Here is a 23,970-nt window from a genome sequence, read left to right on the forward strand (position 1 = left end):
ATATATAAGTATAGTAATAATGGTTAGAACTGGCCGCATTTTCAAATTTGCTTTCAAAAATTTTACTCTTTTTACAACACTGAACGGTGTTAGCAATGCCGAATTTGGTATTTTTGAACAGCTGATATTTCGCACAATTTGGCAGTCAGTATGTCAGTAATTTCTCGCGCCAATTTCATTTGCCAAAAGTTGTCAGCCCCTGCATATTATTTACCGTTCATTTTGCATACCACGTTTTATTTATTTGCAGCGCGCGTTTTGTTTAATACTTTGCTCAATAAAGTTCGTTTTGTTTAGTGTTATTTTCGGTTACGGTTATGTTGAAAAGTGTTTCGAGTGTGCGCGATGTGCGGGGTATTGGAAAAACATGCTCAAGTGATCTTCTGGCTTGGAAAATAAGCTGCCGGCGCGTGGCTGCACGGAGTGACGCCATATAAGCATGCTGATCACGTTCTTGTGTGAATTTAAGATGGAAAAACACCTGAAATCATTGGGTAAGTCATATATAAATATGCGCACACATGCCACAAACATTTTGGGGCAAAGTTAGGAATGTCTCAAAGCTGGGGGTGGTCCGCCAGCGCCGCTGTGTCAGATCCGTGTGGCGTTCTCCCTGCGTGGCGTTCCTCCGTGCTAACCTTTTACGACGAATTATTGAATAAATAGTTTCTGCACACCGAAAAGGGGTTTACTACGGCAAATGAATTATACAACATGCAAGCCCGGAGCCGGACCCGGACCCAGACCCGCACGTGACACCCAAAGACCCGACCCATAGTCATAAAGTTATATATTTTTGTTGTTGTTGTTGCTTTGCTGTCCTGAGCTCATCATCGGCTTGGTGGCGTGCGTGCGCACTCGACTCGACCCCGCCGCCGCCGCCGCCGCCGCTGCCGAGACAATCTGTGGCCTAGCCGGGCTTATGAATTATGCACACAGGCAAGGGAGTGGGTGGCCACGGCCACGGCTGTGTGGGTGTGGGTGTGGGCCGTGCTTTCTGCGGTGGTGGCGGCGCAGACGTAACTCTTAAGTTCGAGACTTCAACGCTTCGATTGTCGGGCTGTAATTCAACGCCATTTACGTGACCCCCAACCTTCGCAGTCGTCGTCCTCGCCGTCGTCGTCTGTGCTGGCTGCTGCCGCCAGGCAACGCAGCATGCTGCCAGAAATGATTGCTCTCTGCAGCATGGGTGGTGGCGCCTCGTCTCGTCACGGTCCCCGCCCACTCAATGCGCTTTTGGGGGTGCGAAGGCAATGCCATGCCGCGTGCTGTAACACTGGATAAGGTCCTTTGACAAGGACTCCAGCTCCAGAAAGGCTTCTGCAAGGCTTGCATAATGTGTCCCCATGCCTAATGTCATAGTCGTGGAAGGGGGCTGTGCAGGACTCCCTGCAACGCTAGTCAAATGGAGTTGCAACTTGCCTCACGGACTCGGGCATCTAAGAGTTAATTGGACAACTGATTGGATTACTCAATCCACTGCGATTCTAGAACTAGGTAGGACTTCGGTGCTTGAAACAGATTCCAATTAAATATACACGTAACTTGCGTAACATCTGGGGATCCTGCCAAGCCTTGAAAGTCCTGTTGGAATTTCCTAAAACTAACAAAAGTTTCCCCCATCGCTTAAACATTTGATTGCCATTTTGAGATGCCTCAGAAAAAATTCACCTTTTGATTAAGAACAAACACCATGTCGGACGTTGAGGCGACATTCGATCGCCTGTTGAATCTGCCGGGCGTCATGGGCGCCATACTGGTGAATGGCGAGGGCGTACCCATGCGCACATCCATGGATACGACGTCTAGCCACATATTTGCCGAGAAAATGGGACCCATGGTGCGGATGGCACGCGCCATGGTGCGCGAGCTGGAGTCCACGGATGATCTAACGTATCTGCGGATGCGCACCGTCAAGAGGGAGATTCTGGTGGCCGCCGAGAACGAGCACATGATCATACTCGTCCAGGATTCGAACACATTGGATGAGGCGCGACGGAATAGCACATCATCGTCCAAGAAGAGTGCGTGAATGAATTCCAAATGTGACGTGTGACCATCAATACGAAACTTCAGACACCAGCCCCATCCCACCCAACCCATCCACCATCAGGTGAAAGAACTAAAAAAATATAAAAATGAACAAAAAGTGCGCAGTGCACGTCATGTGGGCAGCATAAACAAAATGGCATAAACAAGCTGTGCCAGCGGGGGGGAGGGGTGTGGAATTTTTGGGGAGATGAAAAGTCCTTGCACGAACTCTCCTCTACCTTCCCCCAGCGCCGCCGCCGCCGCCGCCACACAAATCGCAAGCACAGAGCAATACAACAAAAGTAAAATTGTGAAAGCAGAGAACAAAAAAAAAAAAAAAAAAAAGTACGCAAAAATAAAATTCACATCCAGGCGAGGCAAATTGTATTTGCTTTTTTTTTGTTTGTTTCGTTCATCGGAGTCGTAGTCGGTGGCGGCGTTGGCGGCGTCGTCCTCGTTGGCTGCCTGACTGTGCTCCCCACACATCCCCCATGCCGCGTTCGTTCCAATTGCTGGCAACAACCGGCTGCCGTCACGCCATCAAGCATTCATGCCAGCAACAACAGCAGCAACAACAACAGGAGCAGGGCAGCCTGTCGCCTGCACACACCCACACAGACATACGCACGCACGCACGCACACCGAGGCAAAAGCTTTACACGCCTCCGCACGCGTCACACGAAAGCACGAAACCAATTTAAGCACCCACATTCTCTCACCCAATTAGTCGCACACAGCACAGCAGTAGCAGGCAGCAGGCAGCAGGGAGCAGCAGCAGCAGGCAGCACATCCTCCACCCCATCCCCTATTTTCGTCCCACGCCCACACACACACACACTCTGTCCTGTCGGGCTTGTTGGCGTCCTCCGTCGAGTCGTTATCCTCGCGTGCGCACGGCTGGGGCTCGCTGCTGGATGCGATGTCTATGTTGGGCCTTGGCACAAAATATGCCCCATTTAAGTGCACGGGGGATGTGTGTTAGCTATCCTCAAATATGCCTCAAATTCTTCTTTTTTAAAGCATAAACAGTTCATCGATCGTTTACCAATACTGTTTACAACACTGCGAAATCTGTTATTTTTAGTTTTTTTAGTAAGTGAGCTCTGGGTATCATTTAGTCGACACCTGAACTAAAGTATTGGTTGTTGTTGTCATTGTGCCATCATCAACGCCATAAGTAGCAGTCAGCAGTTGCCTCCGTCAGCGCGCCAGTAAGTTGTCGGAAGAGATGGTGGACGGGGGGGTGGACGGAGGATACACTGGCAGAGTGGGTGGAGAGCTTGTGCGCAGCCACAGAAAACACCAACAACAAAGGGATGGGGGGTGTCTGTGTATGGGTGTTAGTGTTAGTGTACGGATGGGGACGACCAACAAGCGACACGATAATCTCGCACGTCGCATTTTTAGTTGCCGTTGCCGCACACCCACCGCACTGCTGGCACAGGCAGCACGAGTCCTGGAGTCTGGCCCTGGCAGAAAGCCAAATGTGGCAAGTGGCTGCTGCTGCTGCTGCTTGCTTCTGCCTCAGTTGTGTGCCGCCACTGAGGGGAAGCAGGGAGGGAGGTAGTGGGGGACCGAGAGTCCTGGAGTGGGGCCCGTGTGGTTGGGTGTAGGATTTTGTGTCTGTGCGGGGCGAGCGACCGACAAATGCTTTCGAATTGCCATGACAATCAAACCGCTTACAAGTACAGTGGGATAATACGCAAGGATTTTTGCCCAGTTTCTTAGCCAATAATGTGAGCGCTTTACAACACTAGCAATGCTTCAAGTTCAAGTCCACTTTAAGTGCAAATTTCGATTATTTTTAGATCTATGATGAAGATCCAGATAAAAATGTAGCATACTTTTTCGGGTTTTTTTTTTTTTTTACTTTTCCTCCTAATCAAGGGACCAGGACACGTCTTGTGGCCTACAAAGTCACACTTCAGTGTTTCAGTGTGCGCGCCTTTTTCATGCCGTTTCGCCGCTGGCTCTCGTCTTGAGTGGTGGTGGCGGTACGGATGTGTGTGTCTCGCGCTCGGTCTGGGTCTGGGTCTGTTTATTATCGCCAGCACCCATCAACGACCTCAACTCAACTCGCACCCCGCCCGTGGCAGTCACAGCCACAGCCACCACCCCTCTGCAGCGCGGGTGCAGAACTTTGTCGTTGTCACCGCCAGCCACTGCCACTGCCACTGCCGTCGCGCGTCGCCCGTCTTGTTGTCAGGCGAATTCCGTTGCCGCCAACGACGACGATGACAAATAAAAAACTTTGGCACGGCACGGAAGCATGCTGGCGGCATTCGCATAACGATGTCGGTGACTGCGACGATGACTCCTTCTCCTCGCAACTCCAACTGCTCCTACTGCTCCACATCTACATGTATACGTATACTCGTATCTACCCAATCGCTGCCCATGCTCAAATCCTACTTATAGCCATAGCCCAAGCCCCGAGACCAGAGACCAGAGCCCCAGACTGGCGCACTTTTGAAGTTTGAGCTAAGTGACATGCTGTTTATTGTTGAGAGTGTTAAAATGTGCGCCCTGAATCTACACGGTGGCGTTGTATGTACGAGTATGTACCAGTATGTGTGTGAGCTTCTATGCGGAGCAAGAAATTATAATGCCAAGCTTGAACACCGCACGCGCAGGCCGCAACGCCTTACCCGGGATACACAGCAACAAAATCATTAGCTATTTGGATTGATTGATCTATATCTGTTAGGATTAAATCCAGGCCTGCAGAAAGATTGCTCTCCATGGAGTTTGGTTTTTGTCTTTTCCAACACTATTCCCATTCAAATTCGAACTCGAATTACAAGAAAGAGCGGATCATCGATCTTTCGCTCTCTCTCTCTTTTATTGGTATGTGGGGACATTTTCTTTTAGTGTATCTTTTCACTAAAGGTTCTGCATGTTACGGTTCACGTTCTCGCCGCCATGCCGCCATGCCGCCAAAATATACAAACAGACAAGCGACGATGGAATAGGAATGGCTGCTGCTGGTACGACTAGTAGCTATGTAATCCATGAATGTGCCACAGCACAGCACAGCAGAGCAGAGCACAGCGCCAAAGTTGCCTGGCGGTTGTGGCAAAAGATGGCAATGGCTGGCAATGGCGCTTGGCGTTGGCTGGCCGTCCATTTGTCCGTGGCACGTACTTTAGAAATTCCATGCAGATGTGCGCCGCACGCCGAGACGTGTGTTTTGATTTTCAGGCAAAAAAGGACCATGGCAAATAGCATGGTGAATGCGGGAAGGGAGCGGCGAGGAGAGGAGAGGCCATGGAGAGCAGGCAGCCAAGCCAAAGCTCAACGAACGACTGAGCGCGAAACCCCAAAGAAAAACAAGCAGTAGGGGGGGATTGGGTTCGGGGTTGTGGATGTGGATAGGAGATGGGGGATGCGGTTGAAATTGTTGATGGTTGGAGCTGGAGGAATACGGCTTTGGCACTGGGACTGCCACTGCCACTGCTACTGGCACTGGCACTGGCAACGCACGAAAGAGCAGCCAAGCGAGCAAGCCGTGAAAAAAGTGTCGACAAAAACAGCAACGGCAAGCGGCAACAGGACGACGACGACGACGACGACGACTCGCATAGGATGAGTGGAAGGCCCAAAGGAAAACAGCAGCTGCACTTGTTGGTGTGAGTAACGAGCGATGCGGACGCGCCTTTTCTCCTCTGTTTTGTTGTGGATGGATGGATGGTTGGAGTGGAGTGGAGTGGAGTTGCGGGGGCAAGAGAGTAGAGTGGAGTGAATTGGTGAGTGGGAGGGGTGACCCAACACTAACGGAATAATTGCAGCCAACTCTCCGACAGCACATGCACATACACACAACGGAAGCCAGACGAACAGGCGGCTCGCTCACACCTACACAACGAACACACACACATGCAGACATGCAGACATGCAGACATACAGACAGACAGGCAGAGGTCGGAGTGCGGGCCGAAGGGTCGAGATGGAGCTTACTCCTTATTGTTGTGGCTGTGGGCGGTGTGGTGCGGAGCGTAGAGATGGAAGTGGGTGGGAGTATGAGTGGAACAGCAGCAGTTGCTCTCCATTTCCATGGTGTTTGGCGAGTGTCGTCTGGAGCGTGGATGTTGCTCTAGTAGTATACCCTGGTATTGTTCAATGTGTAGGGTATATTAAATCAGGGAAGCGACGAATTTCAAGCCATTTAGAGCACACAAATTACAAATATTCCCACTGAATTCCAATAAAGAGAGGACGAAAAAAAGAACAGTTAAAAACAGTGTTAACAAAGCAAAAGTGCCGCTGATCGCTTAATCGATAGTTCGACTATTTCCAACACTTGAGCGTTCAAATTTAAATTCAAATTCTTGCTTAAGCATTCTACTGGGTATTCCTATGGTCGAAAAGCCTACCCAATCCGCTTGTTGTTGCTGTTGCCGTATTTAGGCATTCCATGACTGTGCTGTGGCTGCTTCTGGTTGCCTTGAAGCACTGGCATGGCATGGCATGGCATGTCATGGCATAGTATGGCTTTTTAGCCGCAATGCCGCTGCAGTGGTGTGAGTATGAGTGGTGAGTGGTGTGGAATGGAATGGCATGGTGCTCCACGTCCGCCCATTCATCCGTTACGTGCGACCGTCTGCTGGTTGTGTCGCCCCTTGGCATGACTCTGATCCCTGCCCGTTACGGACGCTTCCTCCCGTGGTGGCTGGTTACATGAGAAAACTTTGAAACTGGAGACATGATAACGGGATCGGAATGGTGAGACGCAGCACACAAAACAGTTGGACGTTGGACAGCATGGGACGGACATGGACACGGAATATACGGACAAGGGGACACGGGGACACCGACATGGACATGGACACGGGACACGGACATTGGCGACCGACTGGCCCCGGCCTGCCGCAGCAGTTGCAGTAGCAGCAGCAGCAGCAGCAGCCTCAACGAGTGGCGGTGGCAATGTCTGATTGTTAGTTGGATTTAGACTTGGGGGGGGGTTGGAGGTGGCTTGGCTTGAACCCCAAGAGCAGAGCTCAAGGGACAAGGCAAAGGGGAAAGGAGTGTCGCTGAGCAGTTGCCACTTGCCAGCTATAGAAAATTGTCATAGGAATCATCATCGGCTTCGTTAGATGTGGATGTGGATGTGGCCTCAGTGGTAATTGTGGGACATTTTGTTGCCAAAGTGGTGGAGTGGAGCCATGTGGTTGCTGTTGCTGTTGCTGCTGCTGGCTGTGCTACGGGTGAAGTGTGGCGGAAATGATGGGTGGTGTCTGTGTGTGTGTGCTGTGTGCTGTGTGTGCGCCATACGGCCATGACTGGCTCTGATTGCCGCCGCCGCCGCCACCACCACCTCAACGCAGATGAACGTTGAGAGCCTCGTCCCTTGCCTTTGGCAGGTGGCTTATAAAGGCTACGTCCTGCTGAGGGGAAGGAGTCCGTGCGTAACTTTTTATGCCAGCCAGTCCTTGTCCCTTGGCAGTATCCAGGACCCCCCCCCCCATACCACAGGCTGTCTGTCGTCTGGCCCGCCTGACTGTCGCAGGTGCCGCTGTGTTTGTGTGTGTGGGGGAGGACTGAAAGTGGAGCTGAACCCGGCGCCTGGAATGGAAGCTGGAGGTGGAGGATGGGCCCTGCACTGCCCTGCCCCTGCCCGGTTGGTTGCTTGGTTGGTTGGCTGGTTGGCTGGTTATCCGTAATAGCTAAAGAATTACACCACTCACACCAAATTGGCTGAGGCAGGAAACGCAGTCGTTGCTTCATTAAGCAGAATATTTCAAGGGAACTCTGGGGCTTGCCGCCCCCAGGCCAACAACAGGCACCAGCAAAAATCAGTTAAAGAGAGCCACTGATTGTGACCAGAAAACGGGCATATAAACATACTCGTACACCACGCCAGGGCAGGGCAGGGCAGGGCACGGCACTCGAACAATCATATGGGGGTTGGAAATGCAATTGAAATTTCAATTTGATGGGGGTTCTACTTCACTTAAATGGTTTTTAGATGCATCAAGAGGTTGGAGAGGATCATTTCAGTGTCCTAGAAAAAAATGGTAGAGGAAGGAACAGGAACAGGACAACCTAAAAGAATTTTTAAAATTAAATTTGAATTTAAACTCAAAAATGTTTGCAAGATCGCAGCGCTTTTTATATATATCTCGAAGATTCGAGTTCGAAACTAAGCTCTCATTCCTTTTAGCATTGTTAACACTGTTTTTAGCTGTTAGCTTTGGAGCATTAATTTTGTTTTGCTCTTTTACACAGAAAAACATTCTTTAGATGTGGAAAACTAAGAGAGAATTGCATCGAAACTGTATGCTTATAGGACTGTATTTCCAAGTCATGTAAATCTCTTTTAAGTTATAATTTTAGTTATAAAGATCCCCCCATCAGGGCACAGGAGCTTCGACAGGAAACGTAGTTGGCTCTATGGGCAATCAGCCTTCCTGTATGCATATCTTGTGCATACCTTGAAATAAGAGACGTTTTTCTGCTCAATCTGTGTATTTATACGCTCCGCCACCGCTCTCAAAGAGCTACCAATATATGTAGAATTTTTCCTGCTCAGCATATTCGCACTTTGCGTGGCTGCCTTGGCAACGATCTTCTTGCCGGGATAATTGGGCTGCGTTCTCTTTGAAGTTGCTGGCTTTTCCTTGTTATTTGCTTTTTTTCTTTAGCTTTCTTTTTTTCCGTGCTACATTTCTTTGCCACTTTGTGCCACTGTGCCCCCTCCCCCACCCGCCGCATTGTGTGTGAGTTGTGTTTGTGTGCGCATGTATTTAAGTGGCGTCACGGACAGACAGCTGAACGTACACTTGGATTGCCCTCCTCCTGCTCCTGCTCCTGCTCCTGCTCATCCTCATAGTCCCAGTATCTGGGTGGGGTGGGCTCTGGTGTGGGCTGTGGTGTGGCTGTGTTTGCTAACGTATTACTTGCCACGAGGAGGTAGCTCCAGGGGTAATGACAGTACTTGGGGCAGGCACCAGGCACCAGGCGACAGCAGCAGGAGCTTAACTTTCTAACACGCCACCAATTAATGGGCACAAGAGGGCATGGGGGGGAACCAGCAGCAGCAGCCGCGGGGCAGGGCGCCTTTGAATGTTTGCGGACTTGTGTTTGAACTTGAAGTCAACAACTTAAAGAAGCTGCCACGCCCAGAGAGAGGAGAGAGGAGAGAGAGAGAGAGGAGACAACTTTCTCAACTCTCGGCGATTATCTAGCAATTAGCGTAGAAGGCGTCGTCTGCCTCCATCCGGCAACGCCAATCGCTGAAGGTTTTTTTTCGTTAGATATTTTGCTGAAAATTGTAAATGTGGCAAATCAATATGGATAAGCGGGCGGTGGAATCAAGCGAGGGGCACTGCCACTGAGTGGCAGAACAATCGAGGAGGCACTGAGTGGCAGAGAGATGGTGGGTGGGTAGGATGGTGGAGGAATCAAGAGAGGGAAGGACGGCACTGAATGGCAGAGCGAGGTGCCAGAGCGAAACCATAAAATATTTCTGACGCTCGTCAATCGTACCTTTTTGTGTTTTTGTTTTGTTTTGTTTTGTGGGCTACCAGCAGATGCCAAAGCTATACAAATATACACAGCCTGAACCTGAAATATATATAGGTACATATATATCCAGACATACCTATAGGTAGAGGTAATCATCGAAAGACCTACAGTAGCAGATGTCCCAAGGAACAGGTTGCTGTTTAGGTAGAGCCAATTAAATATAGAATATTAACATAGAATTTATAAAAGATAATGAAGTAGATGTAGTTATAGTTATAGATACAGATATATAGATATGACAGTCGCTGTCGTATGCTCTACTCAAATTCCTCGTAGGCTTTTCCGAGCCTCCCTCCGACTTGAGACTGCGACTGAGGATAGAGAAATGTACATATCTGCTGGCATTCCTTTACGATCTGTGCCGCATTTGATTAGCATATATTCCACTCATTAATTCACTCACTGGCAGGAGAATTCTTTCTCCCCTATCGTCCTCTACTGTCCGCCCCAAGGCAACTTTCACTGTACATAATCCCAGACACATACAGCAGACAGCGCCCCCAAAAAGCAGACCGCAAACAGCCTTGATGACTGACGAGCTGACGGGACGGGGACGCGACGCCCTGGGGCCTGAACCACTGTGGTCCCACACCCACACCTACAGCTACACCCACACCCACACCCACACCACACCTTCCCAATGAGTAGAGGTCCCCAAACGGCAAACGGGTCTCGATTTGCCCCGGTGCGTAGGCAACGGCAAAAGCATTTTGAGCGTCAAAGTCGGTCTGTTGCGTGGCAGGTCACGCTTGTTTGGCAGCAGACGGCAACCGGCAGCCAGCAGGGCCCAAAGCGGTGATGGGTGATGATGTGGCACGTGTGACGCGGGTGGTAGGCGGTAGGTGGTAGGTGGCAGACAACGACTTTAGTCGACTGTGAGTCCAAAGCTTAAGCGAGGGAAAATGCACTGCGGGAAAATGAGAGGTTTGAGGAGAGCCCATTTATTTTATTTTATGTCCAAAATTAAGCAAACAATTTCCGGACTCCCCTGCAGTGCCCTCTCGCAGAGTAGCTTAGCATTTAAGAGGCTCTCTCAAAGAGAGAGAGAGAGACTAGCTCCTAGCCCAGTGAGACGTACTCGCAAAAATTCCACAGTGGTAGCTTTCAAATAAAATTATTTCCACAATTTTGCTGAATATATATATATACTCGTATTCGTGTCTCAGATCTTTGCAGCCTTTCTTTCAGTGTGATCCTGTTGTTGCTACTGCTGCTCTTTCCTTTTTTTTTTCTTTTCTTTTTTTTGGCTGCCAGCGCGCGTGCTTTTTGCCTCAAATTTAATGCGGCAAAAGTTGTGTGCGAAATGTGGCTGAAAGGCAAAATGAAGGGGAGGGCGGGGGGGCTCGAGGGGTCATCTGTAGGTGGGTTTGACATGTGGCAGCCGGCGGCGGCGGCGGCGGCAGCAGCAAAGGCAAAGGCAAGTCATTGACGCGCAAAAGGGCGCCATGGCAAAACACGGCTCGGATCCGACAGCGACCCAGCCAGGGCCCACGGATGAGGCGCAGCATTTAAAACACACACACCCCGCACACCGCACACATAAGCAAACTTTTGCCACTTGTAGTCAGTGCAAAAAATAAAATAAAATAAAATAAATGTTTAAAAAAACCTCTGTATAACCTTTTTTCTTTTTTTTTTACCAAGTTTAATTTTGTTGCCTTCAAGTTTTATAACAGAATCTGCAGCAGCGGATTGGGGGGCAGCATTTTTGCTAAATTTTGGACAGCAGATTGGTCGTGTGTGTGTGTGTGTGTGGGTGAGCTGTGTTGGTTAACGTCATTAGGGATTAGGCTTTGGTCACCCCACTCATTTTTTGTTTTGTTTTTATTTTTGTATTTTTGGTGCATTTTTTCACTTTTTTCATGCAGAAATTGGATTCGAAAAAAAAAGCGTTGCCTACATTTGCGCGCCGCTGTGTTGAGTTCCCATTGTTGTTTCGTTGACAAGCAGTGCACACTCCTCGCTCTCTCACCCTCCCACACACACACACACACACATGGCTCACTCCTGCCGCTGTCGTCCGCCCACTGCCAATCCCAAAAAATGCCCAAAACGAACAAGCGACACGCGTCGTCCTGGCCATGGCCTGTCCCTGTGCCAGTCCCCAGTCTCTGATCCGTAGTCCGTAGTCCGCAGTTCCATGCCCATACCCCACACGCTGTAACCCGGCTCCGGGTGTCGTCCCCCCCCCCCATCCACACGGAGAAAATGTCGACGACAGACGTCGCTGCCAAGCCAACATTAGCATTGAAGTGCAAACGACGCCCACACACACAGACATTTGCCAACACACCCGCCATCCTCCCAGCCCACCGCTCACACTGGGAGACTGGGGGTTTGGAAGGCAGCCAAAGCGCTGCTGCTGCTGCTGCCTGTCGGGGGAATGTCGGTGGCAGGGGCGGGTGTGGGGAAGGCTGCCACGCCATGCCGCAGTTGGAGCACTCACGCAAATTTCAATTTTTTTCACACCACTGCTCCGCTTCTGTTTGCGTTTGCCGTCTGCCTCTGCCATATTGCGGCCATGCCAGGTGCACCCGACAAATGTGTTCGAAGAGGGTTTACAATTCCAGCCTGAAAATGATAGAAATGATTGGAAAGAGCTTTAAATGGGCAATTCATTAGCTCTTTGTTGCATACATTTCTGCAGTTATATCAGTGATTAATTGGTGATTAATTTATAAATTAAGTCACCTGTTGATTCACGCTTCTACTGCTTTCAGTCTCCCTCTGATAGTTCATTCTTCATTCTATTGGTTCATTCATTCTGTGGATTAATTTTCCTATTGATTAATTCATTCTTCTGTAGATTCATTGGAAATTTTCTTAATGGTAGCTTCATCCTTTGATTCACTGATTCTCTCTGATCATTGTTCATTCTTCTATTGATTCATTCTTCTCTTGGTTCATTCTTTTATTTGTTCATTCTGCTTCAGATTCATTCTTCAATTTTTTCAGTCTGCTGTTGATTGCTTTTGTCCACTAATTTTTCTTCTACTGGTTCATCCTGTTTGTAGTTTATTCCTCTTACTGTTCATTCTCCCATTTGTTCATTCTGTTCATAGTTCACTACCCCGATATAGTTCATTCTTCGATGAGTTCACTCCCCCTATAGTTCATTCATCTATTAGTTATGCCACAGCCTTATCTCTCCCCCAATATTCTCCATCTTTTCTCTCTGGCACCTTTTGTGTGGTGCTCCTAGCCGTCAGGCTGTCGGTCTTCGAAGCACGCGCCAGCACACACAGACACACCCGCACCCATACACACAGCCACACACACAGCCACACCAACAGTCATGCACACTCGAGCACACACCGATACACTGGCGCACACACAACCACACACACACAGACACTGGAGCTCGGGCGCTCCATCCTGGCGTATTGTACGTGCTCTTACACCGCACAGTGTGGCGCACTTCCTTTTGATTTAGTCATTTTTCTCTCTTTAGCCGACAGCACCAGCAGCAGGAGCAGCAGAGCAAAGCAGAAGGAACAGAAGGAGCAAGAGGCGCAGAGGGAGCAAAAGGAGCAGGAGCAGCAGGTCGTGTCATGGCCCCACCCGTGTGGCACCCTCTACACCGCACCGCACCGCACACGGCACTTCTCTTCTCTGTTTCTCTGTGTCCCTCTGCACCGCACACAGCACACAGCACTTCTGCTTTTTCCCTCTACACCGCGCACTTCCTCTCTCTGCCGCCACTTGACAAACTGCCTTTCTCGTGCCGCACTCGCTCCCCTTTTATTCCTGGCCTGGCCTGGCCTGTCCGTGCCGTGCCGTGCCCTGGTCCTCGTCCTTGCTCTGCCCCTGCCCCTGACTCTGCCTCTGGTCTTGTCCTGCCTGTTCTGTCCTGTCCGTCCTGCTTCCGTTGCCATTGCGGCAGTGAGCGCACTTCCGAAGCTTTTCCTGTGGGGAATTTTCCTCCCCTTTTCTCCAACCCGCGTGTGTGTGTGGGGGTTTATTTTTTTTTTTTTTGCCTCAGTTTGATTTTCATTTCTGTTTTGCCACCAATACCTTTTTGTGCCAGTCGCTTCAGGATCTCCAGGCTTTTCCTATACCTTTGGACTCTGGATTCTCCTTACTCTGGCTCTGGCCCTGCGCCCTCGTCCTTCCTCCTTCGTCCTTTGGCTATTGTGTGGCCTGGCCAACGATTGTGTGCATTGCAGGGTATTTACCACAGTCCACACTTTGCTGAGACCTGGCCAAAAGGTTGCATGTTGCCGGCTGTTACAGGGCTACTGCCACTGCCACTGCTACGGCTGCCCTTTCTAGTGTGGGGTAGGGTAGGGGGGGGTGGTAGGTGGCATGCCACACAGCATAGTGTGGACTCCAGCCTGCGCTGGAGTGGCAGCCAGTGGGGCCTGTCAAGTCGACCAGAAACATTGGCAGCATTGTTGGTGTTTGGGTTCGGGGGGCTTAGCTCTGGCCAGAGATGTGTGTGGCAGAAGCAGCAGCAGCAGCAGCAGACCCAGCAGTCAGAGTCATGGACGCGGCAGAGCTTTTAGCGCCGACAACAACGAGCAGGACGAGGACGACGACGATGACGGTCATGACGATGATGGCGCTGGCGGCTTGGGCCTGCCTTCTGCCCCTGCTCCGGCTGCGGCCCCAGCCTCGATCTCGGGTCTCGGTGTGGCTATAAACGATTTATGTGTGTGCCAGCACCACATGACTGCCCCCCAACCCATGCCGAATGCCGCATGCCACACAGGCTACAGGCCACCCCCCCGTGACTCCCATCCGCATTCAAGTCATCGTTCAGTTCAGTAATTTGGCTGACGGCGACGGCAGCTGGCTGGCAACATGCGCCAAGTGGATGTGGGTGCCCCCCCAGTTCCTACCCCTACTCTATTCCTGCCCCTGCCACATGCCACATGCCACGTGCAACTGTGGGTGACTGCGTAGCACTCTCTGTTTCAGCGTGTCTGTGTGTGAGCGTTCGACTATGATTACACCTGGCTAAGCCGCATAAAAAAAGAGCCAACGACCCAAGCGGCTCGCACTTACGCGGCTGGGCTCCGTGTGACCATCAGCGAAGGAGTAGAAGGCTCCCCGATTCCCCGACTCCCCAATCCTCAATGCCCAATCCCCAACCAAAAGGCCGCCCCCACTCAGCCACATGGTGTGTGGATGCTAATTGCTCATTACGCTTCGAAGAATTCTCAGAGGCGTTTCTGGTTTTTAGCTGGAGAAGGTGGCAAGTGCCATGAGCCATTTAGTATTTTATTATTAAATATTTCTGTGGCCAAAATAAGGATGAACTTATATAGAGATTTCTACTTTATTTTGTTACTTCTGAGTGTAGAAGAGTTGGATGTTTGGAACACACAAATAGAATAGCAGATCTCTTTGGTTCTTTCAGTCTTTATGGCCCATTTGCATGTGTAGAAACTGTCGTTTCCAGGGTCCAAGGTAATCTTCCAGTGCTTCGCCTGGCTTTAAAATTGTTATGAAAAATAACAACACACCTTTGGCAACATTTTTGAGCCCATAAATCATAAGAAACAATTATTATCGACTAGACTCAAGTCAAACAACAATGTGGCTCGTCATGCACACGAAATGTATTTTGTTTTTAGCTTCACGGACATTCTCTTTTGCATTTTTCGCTTGTGCATCTGAATCGAGCCTTGGGAGGCATAAACTTGATGCTCCTGAATCGCAGTCTGTATCACAATTAGAAGATTAAGGAATTCAGCAGCTCTTGCTTTGGTGGTGGCCAGTGGAACTCGGTTATCTGTGGGACACCATTTGAAGAACGAATGGGCGAACCCCGCATGAAATGTTACCCCATGATGCATATGTGGACATGCGGGCCGGTCACCTCTGTCCAAGTGATAGATGTTATGGCTGAGGCTTTGGGCTTAAAGCTTATCCTGATGCCAGCCAGCCACCGCCTGCTGTTGCATTATGTTTATACAAATTCGATTGGCTTTGGCCTGAGATTTGCCTGGGATTTGAATAATTCCCTTGCAAACGGAAGAGAGGCACTGCAACAGCAGCAGGAACAGCAGCAGCAGCAGCAATAACAAATGGAAAGTTTGCATAGCATACAGTTTTGGGGGGCACTTGTTGTCGGAACGCGTTGCGCACCTTGTTAAGCTGCGTCTGATGTGTGCGGCATGGCACGGGCACGGCACGGCACGGCACGGCACGGCACTATCCACTGCAATTTGTTGCCATCAACCTTGCTGCCGCACCGCACTGCACCCCTGCTGCCATCGCTACTTTCCTGCCAACGTATTTATCTAATAGTCCCTGCCACTGCCACTGCCACTGTCACTGCCCCTTCCATGCCCTTCCATGCCCGCTGTGTCACAGTTGTCTTCGTCTGGCTGCTGCTGCCTCCCACCTACATACCATCCGGTTCTCCTATGACCATGGCACCTCCATCCGGTGCTGCCCATCCGTCTCCTCTACTGCTCTGCCCTGCTGCTCTGCCCTGCTGCTCTGCCTTGCCCCACAGCCAGTTTTGTCGCCTGCTGCCTGGCTTATTATTTGCCACGACTGCTGCTCCTGCTGCTCCTGCTGCTCCTCCTGCATCTCCTGCTGTTGGCTGCGGCGCAGAAGTTTCGCCTCGTTGGTGTTATGATTTCGATGCGGGCAGCCGAATGGCAAAGTCAGCGACTCCCCACCCCACCCGCCACCCATAGCACCCCAATCCAGCGAGCAGCCAGCCACCGCTCCCCACCACTGACCCTGGTGACCCCGCAACAGTCAGAGGTTCTGCGTCGCCACCCGCAGGCCACAACTAAGGCTAACCCGACTGCTGACAGAGCGCTCTGACGCAGTGTCCACCCAATGAACAGAAATGTTGAATGCAAGTTTCATTCTGGGAATAAATATGATGGGTCGAAGGTGTGTTGAAAATCTCTGATTTCAAGGGCTGCTACTTAAGACCGTTTGTGGCACATAAAAGCAGGCAAAAGTTCGATTTTTTATGGAACAGAATTTATTCTTTTAAGAATAAAATTAATCAATATAGGAATCATTATATTTTATCTGTATTCCATAGCTCACATCCTATCTCCCAACAGTTCCAATTGCTCCCCCATTACTTTTGAATAGACTGCTGCACACAGAGACTAGAGACGTAGAGACTGAGCTCCAAGACAGCTAAAAACAACATACATGTCGTGTGAATGAAAATATCTAAAGATCTACCCATGTACATATGTACTATATATGTATCCTTTAGGTACATAGATCCATTGCATTCCACTCCTAGATTCTACGTTTTGCGCCCCATTCAAAAAGTTTGCTTGGATATTTCGTATTTGCGCCTAAACGAATTGATTTGTATGCCTGTGTGTGTGTGTGGGGGGTATCTATGTATGTGTGTGTGTGTATCTGTATCGCAGCAGTGTGTGTGTGTGCGCGCTAAAGCCAGACATGGTCACGCCGTCCGTCTGTCCGGCTTGGCGGCACGTCGGCCTGTCGCTTGCGCTGCCTGACATTTGCCGCAGCCAACGCCCGCCCACTGGCAACATGCCTCTGCTGCTGCTGTTGTTGCTGCTGCGTCGTTAAGCTCTGTGTCCCTGTCTGTGTGTGTGTGTGTGGCAACCATTACCACAACCACCATTAACGTGGCAGGCAGCCAGGCAGGGAGGCAGTCAGGCGGGCAGGCAGGGAGGCAGCAGGCAGGCAGGCGTTGCTGTTGCTGTTGGTGTTGCTTTTATTGTCGGTTGACTCCAATCTGCTTTGGTTGCTGCGCCACACGATGACGGCTGGCAAACTTTGTGCCTCGTGGCCGATGGCTCGTGCCACTGCTGCCACTGCCACTGCCACATCCAGTAGCAAATAGCAAGCAGCAGAACCAGAACCAGCAGCAGCACCAGCACCATTCAGTCGGGAAATATTGCACAAACGAAGCGCACGCGACAGCGGAATAACCCAACCGGCGGCAAACAGTTGAAACCAAAAAAAAAAACACACACACAGCTCAGCTTTTAGCATTGCTTTTACCGTCAGTTAGCCGTGAACCGTCGAGCCGTACGGACGTCGTCGTCTGCTTTCTTTTGGATACGGAATTTGCCCTGAAGAAATTACAAGCAGAGCGAAACACACAAAAAAGACGTAAAATTTCAGTCTGTCTGTGGCGCGGCAATATTTTGGCAGCTCTTTGAAACAAATTTCCAAATAAAAACGGGTTCCAGCTGAAAGTCGAATTGACAGTGAAAAAGCCTCTTTGAAAACGAATCTCTGGCGCAGCAAAGAATTCTTGTGAATTCCGTAAAAATGAGAAAATGACAGCAAAACGTGATAAGGATTACCCGAAAAATAAATCGGCAACTGGTAAAAATATTATTTTTAAATTTCCTTGAACAGAAGAATGCATTAAAGAGGGGGTTTAAAATTATACGTAGAAAAGGAGAATATATATTTAATAACTATAGCGTAAATATTTAAAGATTCCTCTTCCTTTAAGGAGCTTATTTTATCCATACGTCATTTAATGCGCACAATTTTCCTTTATTCAAGGATTAAACTCTTATCTCAAGTTCTTGTTTTCTAAGAACTTTATCATCATTCATTCAATAAATATAATTCTGAGAAAGGATTAATACGAAAGTAATGACTACTCAAAAATTTTAAGAATTTCATTCAAGAATTTTCGTTCTCTCAGGAAGATAGAAAATTAGACATATATTCTAGAAATCTAGAAGGTTTCACAATCAGTGGTTGCAAAAGTTCCTTTTCATTTGCAAAATAATGAATTGAAAGTAAACTACAGTGCGTTTCACAGAAATAAACACCTGTAGGCGCGCCTTAACGCCTGGCACTTACAGCCTTCTGCTTGAGGAGTGCCAACAAATTAATAAAAAATGTTTAGAAAGATATCATCATAACTAAAACAAAAACAAACAAAATTTAGAGCTTACATTTTATTGAAAGTTTTCATTTAAATAGAATCCTTAGATATTAAGCAAGAATATAATTTACATGTTAAAGAGTCTGAAATAAAGTATGGATATTATCCATGGTTATATTCGTAGTTCTTCGCTAAAAAAAAAAGGAAAATAATTAATTTAAATTAAAAAATAAATAGAAAATAATTAAAAAGAAAATTGTAGAAATAAAACAATTTAAAATGTAATGGGGTTTATTCGTAGTTCTTGGCTAAAAAAGAAAGGAGAATAGAAAAGAAAGGAAATTCTATACATTTAGTCCTAGAAATTAGAATAAGATTTAAAGGAAGTTTAAATTTCATAAATATTTAATTTTTAATTTTTTGTATTCATAAATAAATATAAATATGCAGTCCCTTTGGAACTGACTTTAAATATCCCTAAAGATTTTACATTCTAAAAGTTGTTCTGGTCCGAAGGAAACCAGAAAAGTTTCTACTATTTAAAATGTGCCAAAAAAACAAAACAAAAAGTACTCTATTCCGCTCAAAATTCTTTAACAAATATCGTTAAGCTATGAGAATTGGTGGGGCCACAAAGTACGATTATGCTCTATGTTGTTGGGCCCCCAAACTCTTCAGCATAAATGCCTATTAGCTAGAAAGAAATATTCCATGACTAGAACTCCCCAGCTAATTATTGGATTTCATTTTGGCTCTTTTGTTTTGCAGGTATCGGATTCACCGCCGCCGGCTCGACCGCCAATGGGAGCGGCATAAAGTCCATTGGGCTGGTGAGCTCCACGCAGAATGTAACCTCGTCGCAGGACATCAGCAAGCGTACAAACAAACCACTCATGGAGAAGCGACGAAGGGCGCGCATCAACCAGAGCCTGGCCATCCTAAAGGCCCTCATTCTCGAGTCCACAAAGAGCCAGAATGCCAAGAACGGCGAGGGCCAGGCCAAGCACACGAAGCTGGAGAAGGCGGACATCCTGGAGCTGACGGTGCGACACTTTCAGCGGCATCGCAACCTCGACGATCCATGTGAGTGTTTTGGGATGCCATCAATGCCCCTGCCATCCCCTCCACGTATCACGTATCTAATTGAATGCATTTTCTATACCTACAGCTGTCAACAAGTATCGAGCGGGTTATACGGACTGTGCTCGGGAGGTGGCTCGTTATTTGGCCACGCCAGAGCCCCCGCCAATGGGCAGCATGCCCACACTGGGCGAGCCAGGCTCTAAGGCGCGTTTGCTGCGACATCTGGACCAGTGCATAGCAGAGATCGATGTGGAGATCTGTCCCCATTCGACGGCCAATTTCGTGGAGAGTCCGAGCAGCAGCAGCTGCTTCGATCTGAACAGCACGAAGAAGTCGCAGCCGGAGGAGCATTCGCTGGACTACAGCAGCCAGGACTCGAATCCATTGGACTACAGCAAGGGCCTGAAGCTGGGCGCCGATCAGCGACTGCTGCAGGCCACGACGCCGGCGCCACAGGACGAGAACAACAATCGTGGCCAGCAGATCCAACAGATGCCACCACAGATCCAGTCGCAGGTGGATCCTGGGGCAGCGACCAGCAGCGTCGCCTCGGAGCTGAGCTACGAGGACGATCGTAGTAAAGTATGTGCCAATGTCCTCGAGCAGTACAAGCAGCAGCTGAAGCAGGCCCAGCAGATCCAGCAGCAGCAACAGCAGCAGCCCGACAGCGCCAACGGTGTGCTCGTCCTCCCTCCCCACTACGTGCAACTGGCGGCAGCTCTGGGCCTCAGTGCCCAGCCCCTGGTCGATCCGATTGCCACGCGCACGGACTTTGAGCGGCTCATTGAGCTGCAGCGTGTCCAGCCGCATTTGGCGGGCAAGCTGAGTCCCAGCTTTCCCGGTGGACTGGAGGCCGCTCATGTGGCTGCCGCCGCTGCGGCTGCGTATGCCAACAGCATGGCCGTGGCCGCGTCCGCGTCCGCAGGTGCCACCGTCTCCGTCATGACAGCGGCAACAGAACGGCCAGCCTCCGTGGCTGCTTCGGTTAGCTCGGGCGTCTCTGTGAACGAGCTGAAGTCGATGCCCGTGACGCAGCAGTCATCGCCGCGCTCGGAGAGCGGCATCGGCTCCAATGAGAACGAGGCCCTGGAGGCCAGTCCGCGGCCGCAGACGAGCAGTGCAGCGCGCCAGGCGCTGAGGCAGCGTCAGGAGGAGGAGTACCACTACATGGCTCAGGCAGGAGCCGCCGGCCAGCCCGGGCCTGGCCAGGATGAGAGCATGTGGCGGCCGTGGTGAATGAGAAGAACGAGGCTAGATTTTATGTACCAAGTATGTAGACTGCACAAGTTTGTTGGGCTTATATGGTGATGGTAAATGGTGTCGCCGGCAACCGGCGGACCGCACCCCCCCTCCCCAAATGGCAAAGAGAGTGGATGGAGATGGATCAGAGAAACCTATTGTTATAACTGCTCGTCTATGAAGCTCCTTTTCTGAATTTGCATTTCTTACGTGTGCCAATGCCCAAAGAAGAGATTCTTTGGCTAGATTTTTGTATGGATGAGAGAGAGAGAGAGAGCATGAAGAGAGGCGATCGATATGATTTACCTATGAATACAATATCTATGTGTTTTTTGCCCTGAACTATGCGTTAAATGTATTTAATTCTATACTAAAACTAAGATATTTACAAAAACAATGATGATGGATTTGGTTGGATTTGAATTTTGACTATTGATGGATATCCTGTGATCGTTCCAAGGAGGCAAAATCTAACAGAATATTTTTGTGATTTATTTAAAATTTTTAATTTACTATTTTCAATTTTGATAACATAATTATCGAGTTCTAGTGATCGCTGATCGATCGTTCATTGCCAGAGGAAAATCGAACAACAGAATTGATTTAAAATTTATTTTAATTTGGATAATTTTGTCTTTTTTTTTTTTTGCTTTTGCAACTTTATTAAAGTATTTCCTCTAAAAATACTATATAGATCAGATCCATGCGGATATCGAATAAATACTTGCCGTATATATATATGTATGTATATATATTATTTATATAAATGTTCAAACAAACCCCTGGCGATGCAATATGTCCTTAAATTAACTGCCCTTCCCTGCCCCTACTTTGATTTCATTGCACTTAGTGATTTGCGTGGCGCCGATTGTCGCTGGCGTGCCAGAAATGTCTGTCCCGAGCCCATTAATATGGCCAATTTGGAGTCAACAGCATCGCGCTGGGCATTGACACCCAATCTGTAGAACGCAGAGGTCATCAACTGCTCTTCCATAACGCTCATTTTTGGCTTTGGCTCCTCGTCAACAACTTCGAAATACTTCTCCATGGCATTGGCATCGATTGCTGCAAAGTGTGTGTTAGTATAATTTAATGCATTTTCTTGGTTGCTTTTAGGGCTATAAATACCACTGGCTATACGCGGATCGAAGCTCTTGATAACCTCTTTGGCCTTTTCCAAACATTTTCGGTATTTCGCATCGTAGGCCATTACTTCCTGCTCGCGAGCAGTCAGATTTGTTTCCAGCTGCGTTACTTTGCACTGCAGCGAGGAGCTCTGCGTCACCGACTCCTCCAGTTGTAGGGCTGCACGAAAGTTTAAATGAAATTTAATTTCTTTTTTGTTAATTAAAAACTTCCTTCAGACTCACTCTTTTGTTCATTCAGCTCCATTAGCTGTTTGATTTGCTTGCCAAACTCGCTTCTGCAAGGGAAAGAAATGTTTTTACAAATATTCAATAACAGAATGAACATTTAGTTACTCTTTCAGTATGGGATCGTCGCTCTGGGAGGCATGCGATAGGGAGAGAATGCGCTCATTGGCCGTCTTTAGCTGCTCGCGTAGATTCTCGCAGCGTTTGTTGGCATCATCCAGAAGTTGCTGCATTGGCAAAATAAAGAAATTTATAGAGAAAAGCCATTAGAGAATTTTCTATAGCTCACCGCCAAAGCCGTTTGACCGCCCTGTCCTTCGCGCAAAGCCTTGTTCTCCGCCTCGAGTCGCTGCATCTTCTCCACTGTGGCTGGGGGTTGCAGCTCCCGGGAAACGGTGGTGCCAGTGAGGCCCGAAGACAGATGCCCGCACTTGAGCTCGTCCACGGTCTCGCGAAGATTGTCGCGCTCCTTCAGCAAACTATCCTTGGCCCGTTGCAGAGCCAGATTCTTGCCCTCCAGATTCTTGTTGTCAAACTCCAGCTTCACATTCTTGCTGCTCTCGGTGTCCAGTTTGGTGTGCAGATCCTGGATCTCCTTCTTGAACAACTCTATCTGGCCCTTGGTGTTGGCATATCGCTTGGCATCCTCCTCGAACTGTGCGTTCTGCTGCACATAGTCCGCACTGCGCTCCTCTAGTATTTTGACCTGCTTCTTCAGGTCATTGTAGTCCTCCAGCTTCTTTTTGTACGTATCCAGCTGCCCCTCGCAGATCTTCAGCTTGTCATTCGATTCCCGCAGCACGTCCACTTCATCCTTGAGTGTTGTCACCTCAGCAGTGCTTTTCTGTTGGCAATTGGATTAGAATAAACCAAAAGAATGATAGCTGATATGTCCATACCAAGAGCTCATCTATACGCATTTGCATGTGCAACAGGTCGGTCTCCTGCTGCTGGGCCTTCAGTTTTACGTCCTCGCGCGCACCCTCCGATTGCAGTAGATCTTCCTTAAGCAAATCGAGCTGACGCCGCAGCTCATTGTAGCGCACAGAGCCCGTTTGGACGGGCCCCAACGAAACACCATCGTCGCCAATTACTGTGGAGCTGTGCTCCAGACGCGCAAACTCCTGCTGCACCCTCTGCAGTTCCTGCTGTAGGTTTGTCTTCTCATCGATCAGCAGCAGCATTTTCTTTTCGGTTTCGAAACATTTCTGGGCCATGGCATCGCGCTCCTCTTGCAGCACCTTGCCATCCAGCATGCCACTGATGGAACTGCGCGACAGCGACGTGACGATGCCCCCCTCGGCGGCATTACGGCTGGACTCTAGCTCCTGCAATGCTCGCATAATGTTCGCCTGCAACTCCTCCTCCAGGCACATGATCTCGGTTATGTACGATTGCTTTTTGGCACAGTTGACCGCACAGCCCAGGACCAGCTGCAGCAAACGCTCCAGCTCGACCAGGTCGCATTTTTCGGCTATGCGCTGTACATCGGGCTTCACAAAGTCGCTGAGGGTGTAGTTGAGGACCTCGCTGTAGTAGTCATAGAGCGATTGTGTTACTTTCTTTAGGTTACTCATACGCAAACGCCAGTTGATGCCCACGGCACTGGCTTTGATTTTCGCCAGCCACGAGTCTGTGAAAGATTCCGGGGCGAATTGATTTAACGCTTGGGCCACGGCTACGCCGTCTGCCAGTGATTCCGCATCTGCGTGGGGTGCATTCAGATTCAGGGTTTTGAACCACTCCAGCAGGCTGTAATACATTTCGTTCTTGGCAGCGGACATATTACGTGTCGTCTGGTCAATGTCGAACGGAGCGAACAAAACAAACGCAAATTAAATATAGAAAATTTCACAAAAAACCACAGCTGTTGCAGTGAAAACAAAACAGAAATAGAGATGCACTAAC

General features: G+C 49.1%; 3 protein-coding genes across 4 annotated transcripts; 2 read left to right on the forward strand and 1 right to left on the reverse strand.

Moving 5' to 3' along the window:
* The first annotated feature begins 69 nt into the window (after nucleotides 1-69).
* Nucleotides 70-21,402, forward strand: LOC111082853 (protein hairy). 2 transcript variants are annotated; one of them, XM_022379069.2, is made up of 3 exons: nucleotides 70-494; nucleotides 19,136-19,450; nucleotides 19,536-21,402. In XM_022379069.2, the coding sequence occupies exons 1-3, from the start codon at nucleotides 440-442 to the stop codon at nucleotides 20,684-20,686; spliced, it is 1,521 nt and encodes a 506-aa protein (XP_022234761.1). In that variant the 5' UTR covers nucleotides 70-439; the 3' UTR covers nucleotides 20,687-21,402. The 2 variants fall into 2 exon arrangements, with proteins under 2 accessions (XP_022234761.1, XP_022234762.2); XM_022379070.2 differs by lacking the exon at nucleotides 70-494 and adding an exon at nucleotides 17,290-17,850 and having other exon boundaries at nucleotides 19,536-21,398.
* On the forward strand, nucleotides 1,574-2,287 carry LOC111082859 (dynein light chain roadblock-type 1). The gene has a single exon (XM_022379078.2). The coding sequence runs from the start codon at nucleotides 1,694-1,696 to the stop codon at nucleotides 2,030-2,032; it is 339 nt and encodes a 112-aa protein (XP_022234770.1). The 5' UTR covers nucleotides 1,574-1,693; the 3' UTR covers nucleotides 2,033-2,287.
* Nucleotides 21,203-23,960, reverse strand: LOC111082850 (protein hook). Its single transcript, XM_022379067.2, has 6 exons — nucleotides 22,962-23,960; nucleotides 22,352-22,906; nucleotides 22,171-22,289; nucleotides 22,060-22,112; nucleotides 21,818-21,994; nucleotides 21,203-21,754 (listed from the first exon to the last, which is right to left on the reverse strand). Exons 1-6 carry the CDS (start codon nucleotides 23,844-23,846, stop codon nucleotides 21,516-21,518), a joined length of 2,028 nt encoding a protein of 675 aa, XP_022234759.1. The 5' UTR covers nucleotides 23,847-23,960; the 3' UTR covers nucleotides 21,203-21,515.
* Between the last annotated feature and the right edge of the window lie 10 nt (nucleotides 23,961-23,970).

Source organism: Drosophila obscura, unplaced genomic scaffold (assembly GCF_018151105.1).
Source record: "Drosophila obscura isolate BZ-5 IFL unplaced genomic scaffold, ASM1815110v1 contig_179, whole genome shotgun sequence".
In the NCBI taxonomy this organism is placed as follows: Eukaryota; Metazoa; Arthropoda; class Insecta; order Diptera; family Drosophilidae; genus Drosophila; species Drosophila obscura.